General features: G+C 37.6%; 1 protein-coding gene across 1 annotated transcript in view; it reads left to right on the forward strand.

Annotated features, from left to right (window-relative positions):
* Nucleotides 1–26,432, forward strand: part of LRMDA (leucine rich melanocyte differentiation associated) — a 1,023,793-nt gene that overhangs the window by 805,135 nt on the left and 192,226 nt on the right. Inside the window, exon 6 of the mRNA XM_019745989.2 lies at nucleotides 4,506–4,590. Within this exon, the coding sequence (XP_019601548.1) occupies nucleotides 4,506–4,590 (85 nt within the window). The remainder of the gene's footprint in view (nucleotides 1–4,505; nucleotides 4,591–26,432) is intronic.

A 26,432-nucleotide genomic window follows, 5' to 3' on the forward strand; every position in this document is an offset into this window, starting at 1 on the left:
CTTACGAGAAAAAACACACAAATGTTTTTAGAAGAGTCAGCTTTGTACCACAGTTTCAGGGAATGAATTGTGATGAAAAGTGAAGATTGCTTTTACTTGAAAGAGGTTGACACATTTCCCAGACCCGGGATCACTTTATACAGTGTATGATTTAAGGGTGAGTGAGCACGCCAAAGCACTCCACTTGAGCTGAGTGATGGGGAATGAGTTGTGGAGCTGTGGTCTTACATGATGTTTTGTGAAAAATAGTAGGAGATTTATGGCTATTAAACAACTCTGTAGCCACCCCTTCTTGTTTTGAAGCCTGCCAAATCGCTCCTCCTGTGGTCTGTATCATGTTCTTTCAGGGCATCCGTGATGTTCAGTTATATCCACTGGAATGCAGGTTTCCATAGAATGCACCCAGTGTGAAGGGGCTGGAATTATATACATTCATCAGAAGATGTTTGTTTTCTGTAACCACAGAGTTAAATTCTCACTTTGCAAGTCTCTTATAGGGTGCACTGTACTTTCATTGAATCTTTTCCAATGAGGTTGCCAAAGTTCTACCTTCCTTCCTACTTTATGAAAATTGCAGAGTGCAGTATATTAGTGACTATTATCATTATTGATGTGAGTTTAAAAAATTATTAGCAGCTCTCAAATTGTGAGTGGGAGAAAAATGCAGAAACCTTCAGCATGTTTTGACAAATCTTAAGCAGAAGGACTTATCAAGCTGGAATGAAGATTTCAAGCCTTGGTGTGAAGGAAATACATATTTACTATTATTTCCCAGCTTTTTCCCCCCATTCTATTGTCACACTCAATAGCTTTAGAAGAAACAGAAATGGGATATTTCATCACCAAAAAGTCATCCAGCGATGGCTTAATCCATGTTATGCAAGTACTTGAAAATTGTTGGAGGAAATTTCCTGTAATTATGGGTTCATGTCAGTATAGGACTGGGTGGATCCAAGATAAAACAGGAATCTGTTTTTTTGGTTTTTTTTTTCAGTTTTCAGTTTTCATATTTAATTTTGAGAAATTTCAAATAACAGAAAAAAATTTTAAATTTTGAAATTTTCTAATATTTTGACATATTTATTTCAAGCTTTGTCTCTAAATGAAAGAAATAAACCTTATGTATGAAATAGAAGTTCCCCCATCCCATTAGCTCTGATACTCTTACTCTACCCAGTGATAGAGGCAACCGTTTTCATAAATTTGGTGTATAACTTTTTTTTTACAAGTTTTAAATGTCTGCATAGACATATGAGATCAAAGAACTACATAATTGCATAAATATTATACTATATTTATCATTTTGCAACTTGCATTTTCACTCTGTTTTAAATTTTTAGACCTCCTTAAATTGAGATATATAAATCAGGTTTATTGCTCTTAAATACTAAATATCATTCCATCATATAAATATACAACATTTTACTTGTTTATTTTCCTCATTGACAGACATTTGAATTATTTTCAATTTGTTCTTTTATAAATAATGCTGCAGTAAACATTATTTTATGTTCCACCTTACAGACCTGAGTGGATTTTTCCATTTCACTCAGTGTATATATTTTAAATGAAATTGCTGTACCAATTTTCAATTTTATTAGATATTGTTAAATTACTCTCCAAAGTATTTGAACCAATGTATGTTCCTACTTGCAAGGGATGAGAAAGTAGTTTTGTTTCCCTTCATTCTCCATAACACTTGTTAGTGTAAGACTTACAAGTTTGCCGATATGATGGGTGGAAAAATTGTATCTTACTATTTTAATTTGCATTGCCCATAATACCAGTAAATGTGACCATCTTCTTTTTTATTTATTGACCATTCAGGTTTTCTCTTTGAATTGTCTGCATTTCCTTTGTCCATCTTTCTATTGTATTTTTATTTACTGAGGGACATATGTATTCTGGATACTAATATTTTATTGTAGATGTTACAATATCTTCTACTGGGAGTGATTTAAAATGTAATATATAAAAGTATAATTCTTGCCATAGGTAGTTAGGAAATTTGGCAAGGACTCAAAGATTTGAGTATTTATAGTTCTGAAGATTCAGAATTACCCAAATTTCCCTATTCTCATATCTTCTTAATCCAGGTAAAAACAAAACAAAAGAAAACAAAACACATTATTTAGATTGTTTCTATTGTCTCACACTCGCTATACTATGGGTACATTGCTCCAGTTTCCAGGGGAGTTCTTTATTCTTGGGCAGGTAGTGGGCAAATTTAAGGTATCATCTTATCTGCTTCTTTTATACGGTAAGTGTGCTTTTCTCAATCATGCTTCTAAGTATAATATTCAGAGACCAAGTGTGTATATCACTATTGAAAACATCACATGGATTTCATTTGGATAAAAGCTAAGTCAAAGACACGGCAGTTAGAATCTTGATTTGTAGTAGTTTTCCTAAACATCCAGCCATGGAAAGTCCCACTGAAAGGCATAGTTGGCAATCTTGTTCTTTTCCTGGGTTCTTTTCCATGACTTGAGTTTATAAATGGATACTGAGCAGAAAAGGGATTAAATGCTCGGCGTAGAACCATGACTGCAAGGCAGAGCTCGAGCTGCACACTTTTTGCTTTGACTACAATTGGAAATAAAATGAAATAGCTATTTTACTCTTGGTTACAAAACTCGAATGTTTTGCCCAGTCAGAGGTATTTGCTGAAAGGTAGTTTCTTCCAGTAATTTTAGGAAAAGCTGTCATTAAATTGTCAACAGCCCAAATTGCGATTAGAAGTACTAAGAAATATGACAATATAGCAACCTAAGATTCATGTTGGAATTTTAGGCTTTTTTGGTGATAAAGTGGAACAAAAACATTGACAGAGAAGCATGGCCTGTTATGGAGGAAGTGTGGAAGGATGGTGACCAGACCCCCACCCTATATGTCCAGCCTCAAGCACTGAATAGATGCCATATTTGAAACACTGTCATTGTGTCTCATTTATTGCATAGTCATTACAGGAGACCTTGAATGCCAAATGGAGAAATACATGGTGACTCAACTATGTGAATTTTAATCTAATCTGTGACTCTTTTATATTATTGCAGCATCCTAAGTGTGATGATGATGTAGTATCTATGAAGTCTTATCTACCTTTTAAAACACTTTTCTTAGTTTCTGAACTTTTATCTTTCTGGACTCACTACCTTTGCATCAAGTTTAAACATCATATATTTCCTCTGGAGCTGGAGTGAAGTAACGCTCCCTGAAATCTGCCCCGACCTTAGGGACAGAGCTTCTGGTTCTACACCTTTCCGAGCTCTTTATATACGTCTCCACTGAAAGCTGCTTAATCAAATATCTCAAATGTCAGAAACGGGGTTTAAAGGGTTTTTCTGGCGAGTACGTCTAATCTCCTATTTAGTTTTGATTCCTATAATGTAGGTAATCTCTTTGGAGAAAAGGCTTGCTCCTAGCAGAGCAAATATATCCCATAGAATGTATTTCCTATTCCAGAAAGAAAAATCTAGCATTAATGAAATTTACTTTTTCGTGAAGCTTGGAAAGGTTGTAAGCTTAGGATTTTGATCCTAGCAGATGTTCTTCTTTGGATATTAAAAAAAAAAAAAAAAAAAAAAGGTAACATTTGATTCAGAAGTCTCAATAAGAGTTACAGTGGTGATGCTTTTTGCTATAAGAAGCCACACTCTGAATGTGACATCTTGGTCATCGGTTCTGAGTGACAACCAACCTCATAGCCACAGTCCTTTCTTCCTGCCTTAGGCCCGAGGGATGTAGTTGGGGAAAAGAGAGAATTAGCAGCCTGGTCACATCACATACAGAGTTTGATGGTTAAAGAGCTGTTTGTGTACAATAAAAACAAAACAAAGCAACTTCATAGGTACATTTCATATCATGTTCTTATAGGCCTTGGAATAGCAAAGTGTTGTTGATAACCATTATATTTCAAATTTCAGGTGGTTTCCCAGCGCTCTTGTTACACCTAGTCAGAACCCCAATTGTGTGATCTGCAAGGGCTTATATCCTCCCTTATGTTCACCTCATGCTGTGGAGTCCTAAGTCTTCATGTCCTCTCTGTCTTCATGCCACTGGGCCCACGTAAACCATCTCTGGTTTTCCCATCCCCCCGGGGATTAAGCTCAGCCTCTTCACTGGTTTCCATAGTATTCTCCTCACAGTGAGCATTTAATCCATGGGAATTACTGGAAGAATGCCCGTGACAGAAACCTAAGTCTACATTATTTCTTACCTCCAACCTCTCTCTTTTCCTCCTTCTTGCTTACAGTTCAGTACAATAAACAAACAGCCCCTTTGTGTCAGAGCAACTGCCACCTGTACCAAGGCCCCTCAGAGCTGTGTATTCTACCCTACACTCACCACTATATTATCTCAACTCAGACAACTCTTGCTTCCTAAGATGAGTCTCGGTCAATAATATTCTCTCCAAACCCAGATCCCAAGGAGACATGTTTGGTAAACGAAGGTGTTTAGTATTTGGTGTTATTTCAACATTGACATTTGCTTTTATCACGCAGGTTTCCAGTGACAGTGCTGCTGCCTCTCCGGAGTGCCACTACACACCCCTGCCTTCTGCTTCCAGGGATCTCACCAGTCACCGAGGTAGGAACTCATCTGTTTATTGCTCTCAGTTGTTGCGGGAGGGACACTTGGCTGTGTGGGGCTCTGGGCTCGTGACTGCTGCCTTGGCACTTTAGAAGGGACATAGTGTTTTTTAAGTCCTTGATGAAAAAACCATGCCTGTCAAACCTAGCGATTTTAACTCATATTGAGCAGAATTTAGTGGCAGTCTACTGGGAAGGCAGATAAATTCACGGCATAATTTTGTAATTTTTTTTCTTTAAATAAAGAGGTTATAGTACTTAAAAATTACTAAGTAGATTATTACCTCCAGCAAAAGCGATGAAGAAAAATGGAGAAATTCACTAATATTTGTAGAAGTATCATTGTTGGGGAGTATCATAGTTGAAATCTGTAATTTAAAAATGAATGAACTCTGCATTGCAGCTAAAAGGAATTCCAGTTTTCCTGGAAACATTGAAGAGAATCAGTGTGTCATTTTCCCTGAATTCTCTGATCCTTGAAATATTAATTTGGCTTACCTAGTTTTTCCAAAGCCTTGAATTCTTATTGCCATCTCTAGAGCCTATATAGAATATAATTTAAAAATGCCTTATCCCTAAGCTGGCTACTCAGGCCCAGGACTATGTGAATCACCTTTGTTGGAACTCATTAGGACCGAAAAAGTCCATGTGCTATAACTTGTTTATCCCATTTTATCCTGGATATAACTGCAGCCACGTTTCCTAATTGTGAATCTACCTTCTAAAGGTAAGTGAGAACAGGCTTAGCTTAAGGGCATTCCATACTTTAAATGTCGTTTCCCCAAGCAGGAAATTCCCCTAGAACATGCAGGGAACACTGAATAAGGACTGTTCCAGCTTGGACATCCAGCTACATTGCAGGGTTGGTGGGTAGGAGGAGAGGCTGTAGAGAAGAGTGATGGAGTTAGTCCTCTCAGAAGACATGTAGGCTCTGGGCAAATGGCGCATTTCTGCAGGAAATGATCAAGAGAGTAATGAAGGTTCCAGTTATCTGTGACTTGGGCTTGTGTTGCGTCTTTGATGTCTGGGCACAGTAGAACTTTTCTACATTTAAATATACGTTGGTTCAATTAGGGGTCAATGGTGATTCTGTTCATTGTGTGTCAATTTTTGTGAAAATCAATTTTGCTCAAGGACAGGTAGAATAAATAGCTGCCAACATGTTATATTTTGAGAGGCATGAATAGGTCTTCTTCACTAAATGTCCTCATGAAGGTTCTGAGCGTTATCTCTTTAGAGACTTTTTTCTTTCTTTTTTTTTGAATTCCCCTAGGCAAATAATAATACCTTATCTAGAAAGAAAAACATATTAAGCCTAGCATCATAGCCTCCTGGATTTATTAATTGGTTTTTTGTATCTGAATGAGGGTAATTTTACTCTATAGCCCGTTGAATACACTGCATAGGAACTAAAGTCTCAGAGCCCTGGAGCCCACTTGTAAAAGTTGATCTGCTCATGAAATTGAGATTTCACAACAGGAGGACATGATCAGATAAATGTTAATTATCAATATAACAAAGATCACCTGTCGCTGTAATAGTAAAATAATAAATCTGAACCTTGAAGAGATGAAATATAAGACAATAAGTTTTAAAGATATTTTGAGTAATATTTGGAATATGGAAAATGCGTAAGGTAGTTAGAGTGAAAATAGGTACCCTTGGTTGACATCAGAGCCCAACATCAATGGGGAAAATGTTATTTAAAGGGAGCCAACAACTGATGTCTCAATTTTACTGAGGAATTTTCCTATGCATTTAATGCCCTTGTTGCCTGATCAGTGCTAAGGACTTGGATGGTGAAAAAGCAAGTCAGCATCATGAAATGATGGCCAGGTCTTTTGGGTCTGATGTCATAAGGAGACCGGTAAAGAGAGAGGTAAAGAAGCTCATTAAGGCTGAAAAATTATTGGACTGAAGAGATGAGACTGATATATTTCAGCTTGGCATGAATCACACAATGACCAATGGGGAAGCCATATTTTTTGGCACCAAGAATGAAACCACTTAGTGTCATCTTGTTTTTTTTCATATTTAATTTAAAGAAATTATTCTAAATTTCTGATCATATAAATTAGCAAACTATTTGAGCATCATTTGTTGCCACCCTCCTGGAAACATCTTACAAACATTTGTCCAGAGAGGTAATTTTACATTGTGAAGGCAAATTACATCAATTCTCTCCCAAGTGAAATCTTCCATGATGTTTGAAACTTGGTCTCTACAATCGTAAGTGGAAGTTCTGTTTGCAAATAATTTTTGATTCGTCCAATTCCCAATCTCTTTTCATTCCGCACCAACAACTACACAAACTGACAGGCAGTAGTTCATGTGAAAATTGCTATTTTTCTATACATGCCATTTTCCCTTTACTTGTCCTTTTTTGTAACTTCCAATGTCAAGTATGATAGGCCCAAGATTCATGTCCCAAAGACTCTAGATTCAAATGCAAAGAAAGTCTGGGCTCAGAATAATGATCAGGAGATAGAGGACTCTATCTGTAACTTACAGATAATCTGTACATCGTAGAGAGAGTAATGCATAGTGTTTTCTGCTTCCTATGTGACATTTTTTCTGACCTCATCTGTTTTGATGTTCCTCCTTCTTGAGGTACTTATAACATTTGTTTCTATTTCCTTAGCACAATTGTTCACATTCTGCTTTGTATCATAGAGGGAGAGGTAAATGCATATCTCGAACTTCTCATAAATGAAAGTGCCCTGAGTCGCGGTACAGATTTGAACCCTTCTTCTTTCACACCACTGACTCCTACTCATTCTTCAGGTATCAGCTTAAGTATCACAACTCCAAGGAGTGTTCTCTGATCCCACATCCCCACACATTCATGTTAGGTCAGTTTTACCTTTTCAGAGACTATTTTTCTAGGTGGGCTATAAGCTCTTGTGGGGAGTGGAGGAGATTATATCTATATGCTCACCACTATCTCTGCTGTGCCTGGCACAGGGCCTCACACATCATCAGTGCTCAATAAATATTTGTTCAGTAAATGATGAGTGATAAACATCCAGAGGAAAGTCAGTAACTTAGATACCCATGTGAGATAACTTGATTGCATCTGAGAAAGGAGACCCATCTTCCTTTGGAGGTGAGCACATACTGAAGTGAAAGGCCAGCCTTGTGGACCTCAGACCTCAACTCTGTCGCTTTCAGAAATCCAAATGATCATGGACGGAAGCCGTATCTATTGATCCATTGCCAGGCAGATTTAGCCACATTGCATAACTTTCATGTCGATACTTATTTTAATGTCATAGTTTTCGAACTGTGGTGCTTTGATGGTAGAAAGTGAATAGGATAAACTGAGACAATGAATGGAACTGTTTTACTAGAATAGAAGCTCTCAAAGAAGGAACTGAACTCTCAGTATGATGTAGGTTGTGTTATAGATATGGTTTTAGAACAGTCTACCTGAAATCTCCCTGAGAATTCTGCCGTCTTCAGAGCATGTCTTCAGAGTACAGAGAACATGGGTTGGGTCAGTGTTCTCAGCTGCTACCTAGTCTACATACTATATCTTCATCCTATATCTTTGCATTCCCATTATGAAGAATGTTGAAATGTTTGTTGGAGAAATGTCTCTAAATACATTGCATGGATAGGACATAGCCCTGCATGACACATATTGCCATTATTTATCTGGTAGCTGTTAGAAGTAGAATTTGCATTTATATAGACCATTGTGTCTTTCGGGGAAGAAATTTCTCTTTAAAGCATAGACCATATCATCTTCAAGACAACCCTATAAAGTAGGGAGGGTAAATATTATTATTCCCATCTAACAGAGAGACACCAAGAATTTCTAGGGAAGACTGAGTCACTCAGGAACAGAGGCAAGGGAAAACAAATTAAAGCTCTGTGTCCTTGATTTCCAGGCCACCCCTGATATTTGTCCTTCACACAGGACCTATGAAGTAAATGCAGGGCTAACGGTGGTATTGTGCTGGAGGGAAAGGAAAGAAAGTACATGGACAGGCACAACCCGGAGATGCCCACTGCCAGGGTGGATTTCCAAAGCGTGTGCTAAGGCTGCAGAGAAGTATATCACCCTTGCCTATTTCTATCAAAAGAATGACCTGTTACTCTCCTCCCTGATGCTTTTTTAAAATTACAGATCTATAAATTCTGGAACAGAGAAAATTTAAAAAACCAAATGGGAAAATGCTACTTGTGGTACCAGTCTGAATTCAGACAGGGGAAATAGAAGACACACTATATATGCAAATTATGAAGCGCTTTAATGTAAGGAATGACTTACATAATAAGGGAAGGCCTGAGAGCCAGGGAGGCTACCACCGAGGGTCTCCACCTCGGCCCCGAGTCCAGTAATTTTCAAGAGCTTGCTGAAGTTTCTGGGCATCTCAGGAACCCCTGGGGATCTCCTACTGACTTTCTAATCTTCAGCACCACTGTGGGGAGACTCTCAAGAAGTTCGCTTGGATGCTGCTTCCAACATTAGGGCTGTCCACGCATTGCCCTGCCCTCCTTCTTTCCAGATTTCCAAATCATACTCCAGTGTCTCTCTCTTACACACTCTAGTCTGGAACCATATGCCAAGGGAATCCTGGGAAGTGTAGTTTGCAGTTCTTCCTCTGAGTTGCAGAGAAAACCTTAGAAGAAGGTGGTGATGCTGGTTAAAACAGCTGATCTGGCACATCTACCCTAATCCTACCTCACCAACAGCTATCGCTTCGAGGGTCCCATTCCAGTTTGTTTGTACACACATGTTGCAAAGTAATTACAAGCCCAGTGAACATCTCTGAATTATTACTTTTTCCCTGATGCTTATACAGCTACCTTGAAGATATGCCATAGTTAGCTTGTCATGTCAAGCACTGGACTTTAAATGCATAAAAAGGAACCAAGCGGAAATCTGGTATGAAACCTTCCATGGAGATGATAACCATCCCACTTCTAGCCAACCTTGGCAATCTTGCCGTTATTTTTATAGACACAGTTGTTAGGTGCTCATCCTATTCCAGGGCCTTGGTCTATTTGTGCTTGAAATTGATTGCTGGGACGGGCACAGAGTGATTCACATAGCAACTTATCGTAACTAGTTGTCACTTGCAGTTTCCTTAATATGAGTTGTATTTTATACCTAGCAATTGATTTTTCTGTATATTTCCAAGAAGCAGCTCAATGTGGGCCATGCAAAAAAGAAGAAAATGATGGAAAGAAAAACTGCAGGTGTTTTTATTTTTAATTTTTAGTTTTAGCCTAAGATATCAGCAAATACATTTTCACAAAAGCCATAAATACAAAGTATTTTGCTTCAACTATTTAAATAAGCCAAAGTGAAATGAATAAGGGGAAAATTTAAACGGATGCATGCGAAGATGTGGCAATGTAGACAAAGACATCTGGGATGGGGATGTTGGCTAGAGAAACTGCATGCCACCAGCACAATGCTTTTGGGAGGGTGCAAGATGGGGCTGCCTGATCACCAAACGGTTCGTCACAATTTGTTCTAGGATTATAGGATTTGGAGGTAATCTGTCTCTTTCAGACAATTTTTAGAACATTTTCTATGTTTTATATCCCTACCACCTTGCCTTGTCAACCCACAGGAGGTGTGCAAGCTAAGTCAGTTTGATTGTTATAATAAACAAAATCTACACAGAATAATAGCAAAGACTCAAGGAAAATAGATGCATTTATATAGGTTATCTTAGTAGTTCAGCCTCAAGGAATCTTTTTGCCTACTGCTTGTTGGTTCTCATGGGCCATTTAAATCGATGGAATAAGCAATCTGATCATTTTGGTGACCTTGCCAGGGAGGTCTCACCTGAGATCAGACCCTGTGACTAAGGCAGCCTGCTTATTTGTCGCCTTCTGTTTTCTGGAATATTTTGATTATTATTGATCCTTGAACAATGTAGGGGTTAGGGGTGCCGACCCCCTGTGGAGTCGAAAATCCACATATAACTTTTGACTCCCCCACACTTAATTACTAATAGATTATTGTTGACTGGAAGCCATATGGATAAACAGTTGATTAACACATATTTTGTATGTTATATGTATCATATACTGTATGCTTGCAATAAAGGAAGCTAGAAAAAAGAAAATGTTATTAAGAAAATCATGAGGAAGAGAAAATATATTGACAGTACTGTACGTATTTATAGAAAACAAACTCCTGTCTACGTTAACGTGTGCATTGAAACCCATGTTGTTCCAGTGTCATCTGTAGTCTTTCAAGCGAGCTGACCATCGGATGACTTCTCAGAAACATCCCTGACTCATTGAAGGTTCATAAAATCCTAACAGATTTAGCCTCCCTCTGGAAAGTATATTGAAAGCAAGAAAGAGAGATGGAGGGCGGGAGGGAGGGAGAGGACAGGGAGGGAGAGAGGAGGGAGGGAAAGAGGAGGGAGGGAGAGAAAGAGAGAGAGAAAGAGAATCTTACATTAATAATTGGCAAGGAAGGCCTCCCTGCTGAGGGGACACCATTCATCTGTGGGTCCTGTCGAATAAGTGGCTCCCTTCTTTCAGACTTCATGTTAATGCTCTGCCGTGGCTGTGTGCGGGGAGAGTATGTTGGTTCTTTGAGCAGAGCTATTATTAGCATTTTCTAATTATGTAAAATGCTTTCCTCTGATGACATTTTCAACAGAACCCATTACTTTAGTTTTCTTTCCTTCGTAATGCTTTTATGGGTTTATAATCTTGGTGGAATTCTCAGATGCTGAGAACTGCTAAAGTTTCCTTTATTTAATTGAGGTGACTAGTGATTTGACAGTAGTGGTTGACAGGTTTATTTTATCTGCGTGGCAGTGGGAGTCTATTTTCAGTGTGTGCACTCTGTTCCAAAGTAAAAGGACTTTACTAAGTGCTGAATAAATTGTACTTTTCCTTTGATTCTAAAGCTTGCTGAAATGGTTTAAAAACTCTAGTCTGGGTCATCAAATTCATCTCCCTCCTGCTTTGCAGGGTCAATAGCTTCACTCTGTATGGAGCGGGGCTGGGTGGATTGGAATGGAGGGTAGTGTAGATTAAAACTTCCGCATATATATAGATAGATGTGCATGTGTGCACTCGCTGTCTGGGCAGGTGGCAGTGATGGAAGACCAAGCCAAGTGGAATCTGAAGATGGATGAATCTGTTAGACTATTACCAAGACTGGCATGGACTTTAGCCAGGAACTTGAAGCAACCTCTTTTAAGCATTTGAAATCCATAGGGTCCATTTCTTATACTTTTTCTCCAAGGATGATCTTTCATTTGCAGTCTCCAGGACTGCTTTATTTCTCTACTTTTCGGGCAGAATTGTAGTGTACTCATAGACACAGGGAGGCTAGGAATTTGGTTTTTCCATTCCAGAAGCTAAGCAAGGAGGGAAAAATAGGATCACCGCCCAACCCCCATCTAGCAGTGACAAACCTTACTTCTGTAGAATGAGCAGTCAAAAGAATAGCCCTTTCCCCAACAGTCAGTGCAAATAAAAAATGGTAGTAAAAACCTGTCCCTCTGTCTTAAAAAATGGAGGGTCTGAGATTGACAGGTTTGAAGATTCTAAATGTCTTGAAAGTTTAGAGTTATTGCCTGTTTCTTATCCCTTCCATTGGTCAAATCTAACTCCTGAAGTGACAAGTATTGCTCTGAGCACTGTCGTGGACTCCTCCAGCATGTCTTTATTTAGTATCCCCTGTGTACAAAGTATATATTAGCGTTTTCAGAGAATTCCGAAATAGAGCATAGCATCTGTCTTCCTAGAATTTATGGTTTGATTGAGGAGACACCAAAAATGAAGCAATGCCCACCAAACAATATATTATGCACTATGTAATTCAGAGTTGCTTTACTTGGTCCAAGCTGGGATAAGTGCTATAAATATTTAGGAAAGATGGGAACCAGTCAAGGCTGGAATAGTCAGGCGTGGCTGTCTGGAAGATGGTGGTTTTGAGCTTTGAAGAACACGTAGGGCATAGGTAGGTGGAGGGCAAAAGAAGGACATTCCAGAAACAAAGGAAATGGATAAAGAAACCACACGGAAGCTACCTAGTTTTGAAAAAGTCACAAATACGGTTACTTACACAGGGTGGGTCCATATGATGGCAGTCTTTGAACAGGCAGAAGCATCTAGATTTGATTTAAAGCTGTGCTGTGGGGTTATTAATCTGTAAACAGTGTGCAGGTGGAATTGGAAAAAAAGAGTCTAGACTCGAGAGGCCACTGTGCGGTGGCATTGAAGGGAGTTTGTTCCGGTTTTAGACACTTTCCATTTCTTGACACCAGACTATGTGACTGCAGACTCTGTTGCCTCCAAAGAGCACGTTTCTAGCAAAGGTAATTTAGGAAACAACTTAGTAACAGATGGGGGAGACAGCTGGGGCCAGGACACTGCCAGTGGAGCAGGGATGGGGGTGATGTAAAGGGAACCTTGTGACCACGGTGCAGATGCTGTTTGGGGTTGCTGACGGTCTGGTCACTGGGTATCCCTGGCGTGGGCATCAGAGAAAATGATCAGTCAATGCTTTTCCTCCCCATGTTATTCAAAGTATTTCTGATGTTGGCTTTTGAAACCAAAATGTAGAGCCCAGCATCCGTTTAGGCTAATGTTGAAATCATCTAGCATTTGATGATGAAGCCTGGAGTTACTGGCTGGATGGGGGAACAGAAAATAAAGGAAGCAGATATTGCAGTTGCTACTGAGCAACATTCTGGAGCAAATGCAATAGACGGACTTAATGACTGATTATCTTTAGGGATAGAGAGCACCAGAGAGAGCAGAAGGCTGCTCAGAAGCTGGCATGGTGTGAGGAAAGCTGTGGTTTCTTCCTGTACTACCTCTCCAGTGCACCCCCCACACACAAGATTCTCCCCTACTCCTCATGCATGAGCTATCATCTTGCTGGTTAAATGGAAGGAAAACGGCTGGAATTGATGTAGTCGAGCTCGGGGCAACAGCAGCAAACAAAAATGAAGCGGGCAGAGCAGCCACAAAAATTTATTCTCTTCCAGTCTTTGGCTCAAGATGAGCTGTAGCCTTTAAAAAACTAATTAAGAGGCCAATGTGTTTTAGTCTTCAATCATAGGTCATCAAAGGAGAGATGTTTGAAACCGAAAGTTTTCGTCTAGCATGTTCTGTGGAGAGCTCTGCCCAGCGTTAACTTCCCAGTCCCAGTTCTTCCAACTCGTTCATTTCCCTGCCTCTTGTAGAAAGCTTTACCCCTGCCACAGGTTTTTCCTCATGCAGAGATTTTTACAACCCTTTTGGAACAAATAAACAAACATCTGGAATTATGTGGTACATTTAATTAAAAAGTTTGCATTTGGCCAGAAATGGTAAAATCATGAAAAATGGCCTGTCGGTGAGCTCAAGAAAGCCAAACGATGACGTTGTTGGCTGCGAGTGGATTGCAATTGAGTGAGGTGAACACCTGCTCAGTTAGCCTGCTGTCCTCCAGCTTTCCCCTTCCAGCTATTAATATTTACTGCTCTGCTTCTTTATCCGTTCTAATGAAATTTTTCATTGGGGCTGGTCAGGGGAGAGGGCTGTTACTTTTCCAATAACTTTGGATTTGTTGGGATGTGTGTACTTTATAAAGGGTGTGGTTTTGGGCTTTTTGACTTTTCAATTCTCTTAATCAGAATTCCATATGCTTTAGGTCACTGCCAGGGCCTGTTTCTGTTTCTTCAATCAGTCACCCAACCATGTTTATTTTATTTTATTTATTTATTTTGTTTAATTTTTTTTTTTTTTTTTAGAGGAACCCTGCACTGGGGCTGTGGGCTCTGCCTGCAGGAAACCTATAGTCTAATGGGAGAGAAAAGTCCCTGCACCTAGAAAGCAGAGGCCAAACTAGATGTAAGAGTGAAGAGAAGTGAGAGATGAGTGAAGATCAAAGGATTGGACGGCACCTTGGATGAAAATGAGAGCTGAATTAAGCAAATGGGTGGAAGGAGAAAGCCAAGTTTATCATATATCACTTGGGAGTGGCTACTGCTAAGTTGTTTTTACTCAGGTGCAAAGAAAGGGCTTTATTCCTCCCAACTTCTACTTGCAAAGGTGTAAGGCTCTTTCCCCTAATCACCTTATAGAAACCTACACACTGAGGAAAAAAAAATGTGTTCTTGCTATAGACAGGCAGTTTTAAAACAAATCGTGTGTCCCCTCCCTCTCCGCTCACACATTTCCACCCAGTTGTTACTCCTATGAACTTTGATTATAAAAATTCTAAAGCCACCCCTGGAATGAAAGAAACCATTTGTATAGGTACCAAATCTGGAGGAACTCCCCCTCGGTGGTTTCTGAGTGTGAAAGAGAACTTGGGGAGTGACCAAAGGGCATTCTTGTTCAATTTCTGGCAGGTTGTGTGTGTGAGAAGTAACCTCAAAGCAGAGGTTAGATATGCTTGTTCTGTTTCTGATTAGCGTCTCCTCTGCGAGGCACTCCTGTGGTGCCGTTAAACATAACTTTTGTTTGCATATTAAGAATAGGAGGTTGAGACAATTTGGCTTTGCAGAACGTAGGCTCTTATATGTCTCCCGCTTGAGGATTTATACCCAGGATGAAGTTATTCTAAGGAAAAGATGGGAGTATGTTGTCATTGAACAGAATACAGGGGAAGTCGCCAGAGACTGAAAATACAGTGGGTGCCATTTTCGTTGGATCAAAGGAAAGGATGAGTATTATTGAACTCAGGTAAGAGGATTGTCCAGGAAGAGTGGGAATTCCCCACGGCCTTGAACTGAAGGATGTGCTCATCTGTGTTTGAGAGGTGAAGAGAGTAGCCTGAAGGAAGTGAAATAAAACTTACACAACTTTCAAATCCAATCAGGATATGAAACCCAGAGCCAGGGTTCTCTATGTCAGTGCGAGTTCAGCTTTTTCATACTATGAAACCCTGGTTTCACCTTGACCTCTCTGGACTTCTAGAAGCACAGATAGACACAGGACCCTCCTGGAAAAAAACACTCCAGTGTTGTCAAAGGAGTGCTTGGCCCTCCACTCTTTATTATTCTTGTGCATCTGTTTCTTTACATACTCTCTGCAGAATCATTAGCATGAAAATAAAAGAGTACAGCAACTTGGAATTTTCCATTTGTAGCTTCCTTAGTCTGTGGGGTCAGAGTTCTGTCCTCAGGGACACTAATGCAAACTCTCAGTGCGGTTCCAGGGCAAATGTTCCTCAACTAAAAGACAGGAGGGGGTGGGGAGCCAGGAAAATAATGCAATGCTAATTCTAAAACACAGACTGCCTGGAGATTCCAATTTGAATTGCCTTTTACCCTATTCCCACCCTCCCCCAAAGGGAAAAAAAAAATCCTATGTTGTAAGGACAGACATCTGTGTAAGAACAATAAAGCAGTCTTCTCTCTTGTGGATTAGCTCTTTATTCCTTTATTTATCTTGCTGTACCTCATCAGTCTCTCCCAAATCAAGGAGGGTCAAAGAGGATAAGATGCAGTCCCTTTCTTTGTTTTTGATTAAAGAAACCGATATAACCATCCTCTCCTTCAAATTTCTTCTCTCAAGAGAGAGCTTTCCTTTTTATATCTAATTTCTTCCTTTCTTCATCTGACTCTTGGAATCTTTCTAGAACTTACTTCATACAGTGTATGAATCAAATAGCCAAGGTCCCCTGGAGAACAGGCTAGGCAGGGCAGTAAATGCTGCTATATCTGGGAAATTGTAAAGCACAAGGAGAACTAAGCATAATGAACATGTTCACAGCGTCCTTTCTTCTCCTGGATCCTTAGAAATTCATTCATTCATTAAAAAGATATCTACTGAGCACATACTATGTGCCAAGCACTGTTACCAACACTAGAGATAGGGGGACATAAGGGGGGTGAATAAAGACAAAAATGTCTGCCTTCAAAGAGCTTAACTTCCAATTGAGTGAAAGCATCGATAAATAAAAAATAAAAGTCTCATCTGTATGTTAGAGATAATTACTAAGACGAAAAGAAAAGGGAGCATGTGTTCATAACTTAAGACTTGATAGCCAGAGAGGGCACCACGGAGAAAGTGGGATTGGAGTAATAACTGGAAGGAAGTGAGAGATGGAAACCTGAGAATATCTGAGAGAAAAATCATCCAGGCAGAGGAAAGAGCAAGTGCAAGGTATTGAGACAGGAACATGCCTGGCATGCATGAAGTAGAGCTAGGAGGCCAGTGGTTAGGATAGTAATCTAGCAGGGGGACAGGATGGTTGTGGAGGGTGTAGATGAAGTCAGAACAATATCAGAGGCCAGAACTGTAGCATCTTGTAGGCCATTTCCTGTGACCTAAGGCATGAAGCCAGTTTAAGGTGTTAGCAGAAATGATAGTAATGATACTATATTACACCCTATAGGGAAAAAAAAAAAAAATACCTCAAACCAACAACTGACTAGAAAACATAGGGTTTTGTTTGTTTGTTTGTTTGTTTTGATTTGAACCACTATTCTTTTTTTATATTTATTTAATTTAATTTATTTTTTTTTCATGTTAGTTTCAGGTAGGGTGCCAGTTGCATACTGGACCTATGGGGGGGAGGGGTCACTTCATAGATTGTGTAGATGCCTGACCACTGTACTGTACACCTGAAGCTGATGTAGAATAATAATATTGAATATAAACTATAATTAAATATATCTTTATCTATATCTATATATCTATAGAGAGCTAGAGGTAGATAGATAGATAGATAGATAGATAGATAGATAGATAGATAGATAGATAGATAGATAGATAGAGATATTCATGGGATGTAAAGTACAGCATAGGGAATAGAGTTAATGATATTGAAAACAGTGTTTGATCAACTGTTGAGAATGATTTACCTCTGCTCTATAATGTCTGAGGCCTCAGTAGAAGAATTGAAATCTGGGAGCTAGAATCATTTGAAAAATCATATACTCACATGCTTGGTGTTTGATGTTGGCTATCGCCTCGGGGCCTCGGTTCCTCTCAATGTGGTCTTCTTCTGTAGACTGGTAAAGCCTTCCTCACAGCGTGGTGGCTGAGTTCCAAGGGCAAGAGGACCAAAAAAGAATAAGAGCGAGACAAAAGCCATATTATCTAGTATGACCTATGTCTTAGAAGTCATGCAGCATCAGTTTAACTGTTCATCAAGGTAGTCACAAAAGTCCTGCCCAGGTTTAGGGGAATGGAAAATAGACTCCACCTTTTGATGGGGGAGTGGCCAAGTTCTGGAAGAGCGTGTGGGGCCGGAAATACTGCTCTGACCATATTGGCAAATGCAGTCTTCCACAAATAATACACTAGGCCACAAATAGAATTTCAATAAATTCCGGGGAATAGAAGTAGTACAAAACTCTCAGATCACATCACAATGTAATAAAACTAAATATTAATAACAAAATCAGGTTGCAAAGAGCCCTTCTACCTAGAAATTTTCTAATACTCTTAAATCTCAAGGCAAACATAGCATACAAGTCCAAACTATAGAATAGCTAAATAAGTATGATAATGAAATGGTTACCTATTAGAATCTACAAAATAGATCCAAGGCCATTCTAAGAGGGAAACAGCTTTAAGTATATATATAATTTTTTTTAAAAAAGAAAACAATGTAAAAGATAAATTAAAAATCTGAACTCAGAAAACGCTCTGCTAAATAAGCCAAGAGGAAATGAAAGTAATGAATTATTAAAGCTAAAAACAGATATTACTCAGTTATAAAATAAAAAACTATAATAAATCTTTAAGCTAATTTCTTGAAAAACTCACTAATTTGATCAAGGAAACTTAAAGAAAATTCAAATATACAAAATAAAGCTTGAAAAGCCATAGAAACCAGAGAAAATCAAAAAGTACCACAAGAACTAACTTTGTTCAATGGTGTGCAAATGCCTGAAGTCTGAATCAAGTGGATAATTTTCTAGGAATATGTAATTTCACAAAACTGACGCCAGAAGAGATAGAAAATTGAAACAGTTTTATTTTCCATAGGCAAAATAAAGTTTATAAAGACCTATCGTGACTGCCACAAAAGCACAAAGTCTAGGTGGTTTCACAGGGAAATTTTTATCAAACATTAGAAGACAAAATGATTCAGTAGTACTCTTTTGAATGTTTAACAACTGTCTCTGCAAAACAAACAGCACACACACACACACACACACACACACACACACGCCTGATTTGTAATGTTTGCCAATTTCTGTTGTGTGAATGTTCGAACCATGACTGATGTCAAGATGCACGCGTGACGTCACTTAATGTGGAGTTGGGAAGAGATATATACAATATGTTCTTGTGAGCTCACGATAGAGAAAATTCCAAAGCTATTTAAGCTATTCCAGAGCATAGATAAATTACTTCCAAATTCTTTTCTTGTGGTCCATAAAACCTTTATATAAAGATGTATAAAGATTCAGAAAAAATAACTACATACTCTACTCAATTATGAGTATAGGCACAAAAACACTAAATAAAATAATTATAAACAACACTCAACAGCATAAATAGCAAAGTAAAACATTATGACCAAATAAGATTTATTCCTGGGATACAATGAAGTTTCTAGATTAGGATATCCATTTACTTATTTAATTGTTTTAACAGATATAAAGATGAAAGCCATAATTCTATAGATGCTGAAAGTGCTTAGGCCGAATTCAATAAATATGCTTGATAAAAAGCATACAAAAATAGATGTATGCTTCTTTACTATGAAAAAAATCTATTCACCTTAGTCCAAAGCCAACATCAAACTTAATGGGCAAACATGAGATATTTCTATTAAAATAAGGACAAAAGAATATATCTGTCATCACCACTATTTAATATTTTACTAGAAATACTAGCCAATGTAATTAGACAAGAGAAATAAACTACAGACATGAAAATGGAACACATATGACAAAATTATCATGTTTAGAGATGACTTTATTTGATTTGACAATTGGAAACGAGAACCCAACTGAAAGACTAACAAGATAATTCAGTGAGAAAGTAAGGTATAAAGTTAATATAATATACAGAAAGCACTAGCCTTTTAATATTAAAACTGATTAGAAAGTATTTTGCATTAAAGACTCCATTTACAAAAGCAGCATAAAAGATAATAAATTGAGAATATTGTAATCATATATTAACAAAAATATACAATATATGAAGAAAACTTTACAACTCTTTAAAAGGACACAGCAGAAGTCTTGAAAATATGAACAGACATACCATATTCTTTGATACGAAAATTCAAGACCATAAATATGTCAATGATCTCTTTGTTAAAATATAAATTCATTTCGAAACTACGTAACTAACAAAGATTTTTTTTTTCTTTTAAACTAGAAAAACTGCATCTAAAGTTTAGATGGGAAGATAATAGCAGGAAAAATAATTATGATGAGGAGGAATTAGCCCTACCGGATAGCAAATGTATTGTAAAGCCACAATAATTAAAAAAAATGTGGTTCTGGCACACAAATCACCAAACAGACTAATGGAAAAGAATAAGGAGTCCGGAACTAAACACATTCACATGTGGGAATTTATTATATGATAAAGTGGTATCTTAAACTGGTGGGGAAAAAGTTGGTTATTCAATATATGTTCTTGGGGCAAATAAGTAGCTATTTGAAAAAAAAAAAAAATGGATCCACACCTCATACCTTACACTACGATAGATTACAAATGGATTAAAATTTTAAATGGAGAAGAAAAATAAACATAAAATGCTAAAAGAAAACAAGATTGAGAATTCAGAAGCCCTGATTTAAAATTAAATATTAAAATCTTAACCATATTAAAAATACTCTTGACTTTATTTAAAAAATAACTTTTACACAGGAAGAAAAAGATTTTAAGCAAAGTCAAAAGACATACAGTTCTTTAAAATATTTGGAAATCATAGACAATGATAGACTATGTGTATTTTTCTCATATATGAAGAGTTTCTGAAAATGGGTAAAAATGTGATCAACTACTCACTCTAAAAATAGATTAGCAATTGCACTCCTAAATATACTTACATATGTGCAAAATGAGATAAATTCAATAGTATTCATTGTAGAGTAGATGTAGTACCTAAACATTGAAAAAAGCAAAGTACCTCTCAATTGAGAAATTGTTACATAAATTATGGAATATCCAATCTCTGGAATATTGTGTATCTCTGTCAAAAGAGTTAGAATGCTCCCTACATTGTTATATACAAGTCTATGCAGCATTTATCATTAAGGAAATAAAAGAAGGTGTAAAACAATATACATAACATATTACTATAATATTTATGCATCAACGGTGTAATGATAAGAATCTCTGTTTCTAAAAGCAACTCTGAAATATGGATAATAATAGTGATTTCCTATGGATGGGGTGAACTAGGTGTGTGGGAAGACTGTGGTGGGAGAAAGGCTATTCACTGTCCACTTTCATTTACTTTAAAATTTTGAACAATATTCAACAATAAACAGCATTAATTTAAAAGACTGAAATAAAATTCACGTAGCCTATAACCTAACAATTACACACATCCTAATGGAAGTATGCAGAATGATGTTCATTGAAGGATTTTTCTAGTAGTGAAAAAATACAAAGAGAAATTATATGCCTATCAGGAAAGGAATGATTAAAGTTTGATAAATCATGATATGGAATACTACCATGTTTCCCCGAAAATAAGACCTAGCCAGACAATCAGCTCTAATGTGTCTTTTGAAGAAAAAAGTAATATAAGACCTGGTATTATATTAATTATATTATATTATATTATATTATATTATATTATATTATATTATATTATATTATATTATATTATATGACCGGGTCTTATAGTAAAATAAGACCAGGTCGTATATTAATTTTTTTGCTCCAAAAGACGCACTAGAGATGATTGTCTGGCTAGGTCTTATTTTCTGGGAAACACGGTATGCAGCAGTTTTTTAAAAAAGGTTAAGGTAAGTAAGATACTAACACTGAATGATTTTCAACACGTATTTCTGAGCAAAAAACAATTTGAGTATAAATCATTTGTACACTGTGATATAATTTATGTAAAAGCACACAATACACACATTTATGTATTTAAAAGCACAAATTCAGACACCCACGCACATACATGTGTATAAATGCAGAGAAGTAGCTTTGGAAGGATGGACATAAAACTAACAATAGTTACTTCTGGGAGAAGACTCAGATTGAATTGGCAAAAAGTAGAAGAGGATCAAAAAGTCTAGCTTTTCCAGTATCTGAATTTTTATAAAAATATGCTAGTATTTTACTCATTCAATAGTGAAAATAAAAATCATGACAGATCTAAAGAGGGTGGGAGCTTTGGGTAATTTGTAACCATTTTGGAGACTTTGAAACTTTATTTCTCCAAGGCTAGGGATAAATAAATAGTTTCTGTGAAAACATTCCTTTTATTTCAAATTCAAATAATCCGATGTTTAGAATCCACAGTAAACTTTCTGTATTCTGTCGCTATTGGGCGATGGGATATTCATATGAATGAAATATCCTGGAGATAAAGACATACAGAGAAAAAAGTTAAGAGGCACATGGCTGAGTTACTTAGAATGGGAAGGAAGCATTAGAATTAATAATAGCTACTATTTACTGAGTGGTTTCTTTACAGCCGACACTGTTCTAGTATTCTACATTTGTTCTCAGTCTCATTTAATCTTGGAACTATCCTAATGCTAGATATTATTCCTAAAGCTAGATATTATTTAGAAAATATCCTAAAGCTAGATATTATTCCCATTTTATATATGAGACAATTGAAGCTTAGAGAGATATTATGTTGTTAGTTTACCCAAGGTCCTAGTGCTAATAAGTGTCCTTTGTGAGATTCAAAACCAGGTCTAATACCTAAACCTGTGTTCTTTTCTCTGTTTCATGCTGCCCCAACCTCAATAAAATACACTTAACAATACAACTACACTGAATATGTTTTTATCTGTTTCTTGATGATTTAAGAAAGCACTCTGGCTTTTTCAGTATTTAAGAAATCCTGTTACAAGCATCAATTTTCAGGGCACTAGTGAAGCATGAAAATGAATGATGGTTAATTGGAGATACCTAGTTGAAAGAAAGTAGAGTAATACCGCATTTACAGAATTTAGTGTTTTTGTTACAAATAAATAAAGGTATAGCAAAGTTACTAGTGTGATTTTTTGCATAGCCCCTTTGTTATTAATGGATCTGCCAATGTATTGTGATCGTTTTCAGTATCTATATCAGACCTTGTATCTCTGTTTGTAGTCCTATAAATATTGTTTAGTTACATGATGCAGTTCCCCTCCCCCTGCATTAGAATCTCACAGCAAAAGATCTTATCTTTTTAACCTGAATTAACACGGGGGGAATTTAGGTGTACTGCACCAGTGGCTTCCTAGACCGCCCCTTTGGTTATGGATTGTAAATACCATTTAGAGAAGACACAAGATGGCTCCTGAGTGTCTAGTAAACTTCAACAACCACCTGAGAGATACCTCCGTGTGTGACTGCATAAAACGGAAATAAAGACTGGCAGATAACCCATTGACTATGCACTTTCTCACCCGCTGAGAGCGAAACGCAATCCAATGCAATTTTAGTACTTACATGCCTCTGGGGAAAATAAACGCCTAAAAATCACCTAGTGCAGCACTGGAAAAATTCCTTAAATTTGTGCTATGCTTGGTGTTATAAAACTCAAGGAACCTTAGACTTTCTCCTTCAGTAAAATGGACTGATAATTTTGTTTTGTTATATTATCCACCAAGCATAATGATAATGGGTCACATGCAATTTAGGAAAAAATTAAGTCTAACAAGAAAAAATCTCTAATAAATACTAATAACATCTTATTGGTATTGTCGTTGGTCTAACCCTTCTATTAACGTGTTTTTTACATATTAAATGATCTGCAATATGTTGAAAATGAAGAGGTAGTAAAAATTAAAACAAGCACTCTTACAATATATGCATTGTATAAATGTTTGCATGTCTTTTCCCTCAGGCAGGTACTAGGAGATATGGTACATACAAGAGAGTCATAATAAGATATAACAGGAGATCCTTGATTTTAGATATGCCGAGCACTAAAGATGCTCGTGTAGGGAGTAGACCCTTCATTAACCAGGAATGCAAGCAAGTCAATGAAAAATGGAGATTGAAGATCCGAATTCATCCCTCAGAAAAGAATACAAGTATCCCCTCAAATCAGGCTTCTTCTGGGCCACTGGAGGAGGGTGGAGAAGCTTAGGGAAGCTCGGGTACCCAAGCAAAGTAAGTATGAGTAGGGGGAGTTCTATGCAGCGTTAACTACTCATCAAGGACAATGTGAAAGGTGGGCTAGAACTAGGGAGGATGCATTCAGGAAACTGTTGTTAGATATGAGCTTCTGAAGCTTGTATGAGCGTCTGCTAGGGAACATCCATAAGGTAAAGATGCTTGAGTACCTACTTCCAGGGATTCTGACTCAGTGGGTCGGGGGTGACACCCTGGCATCTGTTATTTTTGGGGAGATCTTTTAGTGATTCATCTACATGCAAGAATTTGAGGACCATTGCATTAAATAATATTAACAAGGAGTCTCTTTTCCCAAGTCCCCTTGGCCATGAAGTTTAGGAGAGTGGTGACTGTTTCCAAGCCCTGCTGACTAGGGGCATGGCAGCCACAAACGTCTCACCATGTGAGGCCCTCACGGGTTTCTGAGGAGGACTAAGCAGTCTGCAGGACGTTAAGTTATTAGGAAGGACTTGCTGTGCGAGGCACTGTGTTGTGAGAGGAGATGGCAAGGGTCCCTGCCCTTAAGGAATTTGTAATTTAGGTCATGATAGCAGAGAGAAGCTCAAACAAGTAAATGCACTGAAGTATTATAAGTGCTATGAAACTTGGAGACATAAAGGGCATGGTCATTGCGGGGAGGGGTGCCTAAGTGAACATAAGTCTCAAACAAAGGGCTGGAAGGTCAAATACTTGGGTGATATCCACTGATTGGTTTTAAATGGTGTATAGGAAAGAAGAGCATCAGATGACCCCCAAGTTTTTGGCCTGAGTAACTTTGAGGAAGGTACAACCATTTTTCTGAGGAGTGCCATTTGGGAGAAACAGATTTGACTGGACAGACTGAACATGAGATATCTGTGCCTGCAAATGGAGATGCTCTAAGTTATGAGTCAGCAAATTTTTATTGTAAAGAGTCAGAGAGTAAGTATTTTAGGCTTTGCACGTCAGGTCAGATGGTCTTTGTTGTGACTACTCAACTATGCCATTGTAACATGACATGAAAAATATTCGTAGGTAATATGTAAGCAAATGGATATGGCTGTGTTCCAATAAAACTTTATTTACAAAAGCAAGTGGTGGGCTAGATTTGGCCCATCTGCTCTCACTTTATACTCCTGCTCTAAGAGTAAGAATGGATAGCAGTTATAGATGTATATTAACTCCTATATCTCTGTGTATATAGTATCTTTCTATGTAGCTGTAGACTCATACTTACTCTATACAAATACTGCATTTCAAGGTTATTTTAACAAAGAATTTTCAAACTATCCAAAAATTGCTCAATGATTATAAATTTTAAAAAAAAGTAGTTAAAGGTGGAAATGTAAATTAAACTACAAGATGCATTTTATACTCACTAGTTCTGCAAAATTTTAAAAATGTGGCAGTGCCAACTATTGGCAAAGTTATAGAGAAACAGAAACTCAAAAGGAATTTGGTGGGAGTATTATTTTGCAATAATTTTTAACCTTTTAAACTGCAATTACTTTTGCACCAACCTAATAATTAATGCATCTTCTTTGGAAAACAATTTGTTATTACCAAGTGAATTTGAATATATTCAAATCCTCAGATCCCGTGATTCAACTTCTAGGACTCTAACCCAGACAGAACTCTTTTACATGCTCAGATCAATGTGAACTATATGTGTCGCATTGAGTATAATAGCAAACAAAACAGAAAAACTGGAAACAAATGGTTCATTAAATAAAGTTGAATAACATTCAACAGGGAGAAATATACAAAAATGGGGGAGAAAGAAACTCACTGAATGAAACTGTATTTCATTTTTATATAAATATCAAAAAGAGAAAATGAAACAGTATTTTAAAAAGGTCTTGACATATGTGACAAAACTATGTAAACAACAACATGGGAAGGTAAAACTCAAATTTCAGGGTTGCATTTACCACCGGTGATAGGTGGAGGCAAAGAAATCTATTCTGATAGGAAAAACCAAAGGGATTTATTTATTTCTAAGCTTGGTAATAGGTATACAGATTTTATTGATTGTTTTTCAATACTTTACATATGTTACATCTATTCCTTTGTAATGGAACAAGCACTGCATGATAATGAAAAACAAGACACAACCCAAATCTCACTGAGTTACCAATGTTAAATTGTCAAGAAATAATTAACTCAAGGTTATTCTTCTCCTAAAAAGCTTTTCATTTGGGGGGCTGACTCCCTATCTGACTCAGTTTCTTTGCTAGTCATGTCACCTTTCCCAGTCACTGAAGGCCAGCTGTCTTCCAGCGTTTCATCTGGGCAGAAGGCAATGGGAACTGGGAATAGCACAGGGGGGGCAGGGGTGTCAGGAGACAGCTGCCATAGCTGGTGTGGGGTCATTTGAGTTCCCGTCTTCAGGAGAACAAGCATTGTCTTTGGCACAGGACAGAATGTGGTCAAATTCCTCCCTGACACTCAGCAAGTGAGTCCACTGCTGTCTTCATATTATCCCAGTCGTCTGGGCTTACAGGGACACTGTGTAGTGGTTTTGCGGTGTGGAGACTATTGCTACCTAATTTTTTATGTCTTGAAAATCACTTTGTAGTGTCATGATTACAAGGCTTGGAAGAAGATAAATTCTCTGCCTATTCCGAGTATAAATGGGCACTTGAGATGAAACCACCTAGT

Source organism: Rhinolophus sinicus, linkage group LG07, assembly GCF_036562045.2.
Source record: "Rhinolophus sinicus isolate RSC01 linkage group LG07, ASM3656204v1, whole genome shotgun sequence".
NCBI lineage: Eukaryota > Metazoa > Chordata > Mammalia > Chiroptera > Rhinolophidae > Rhinolophus > Rhinolophus sinicus.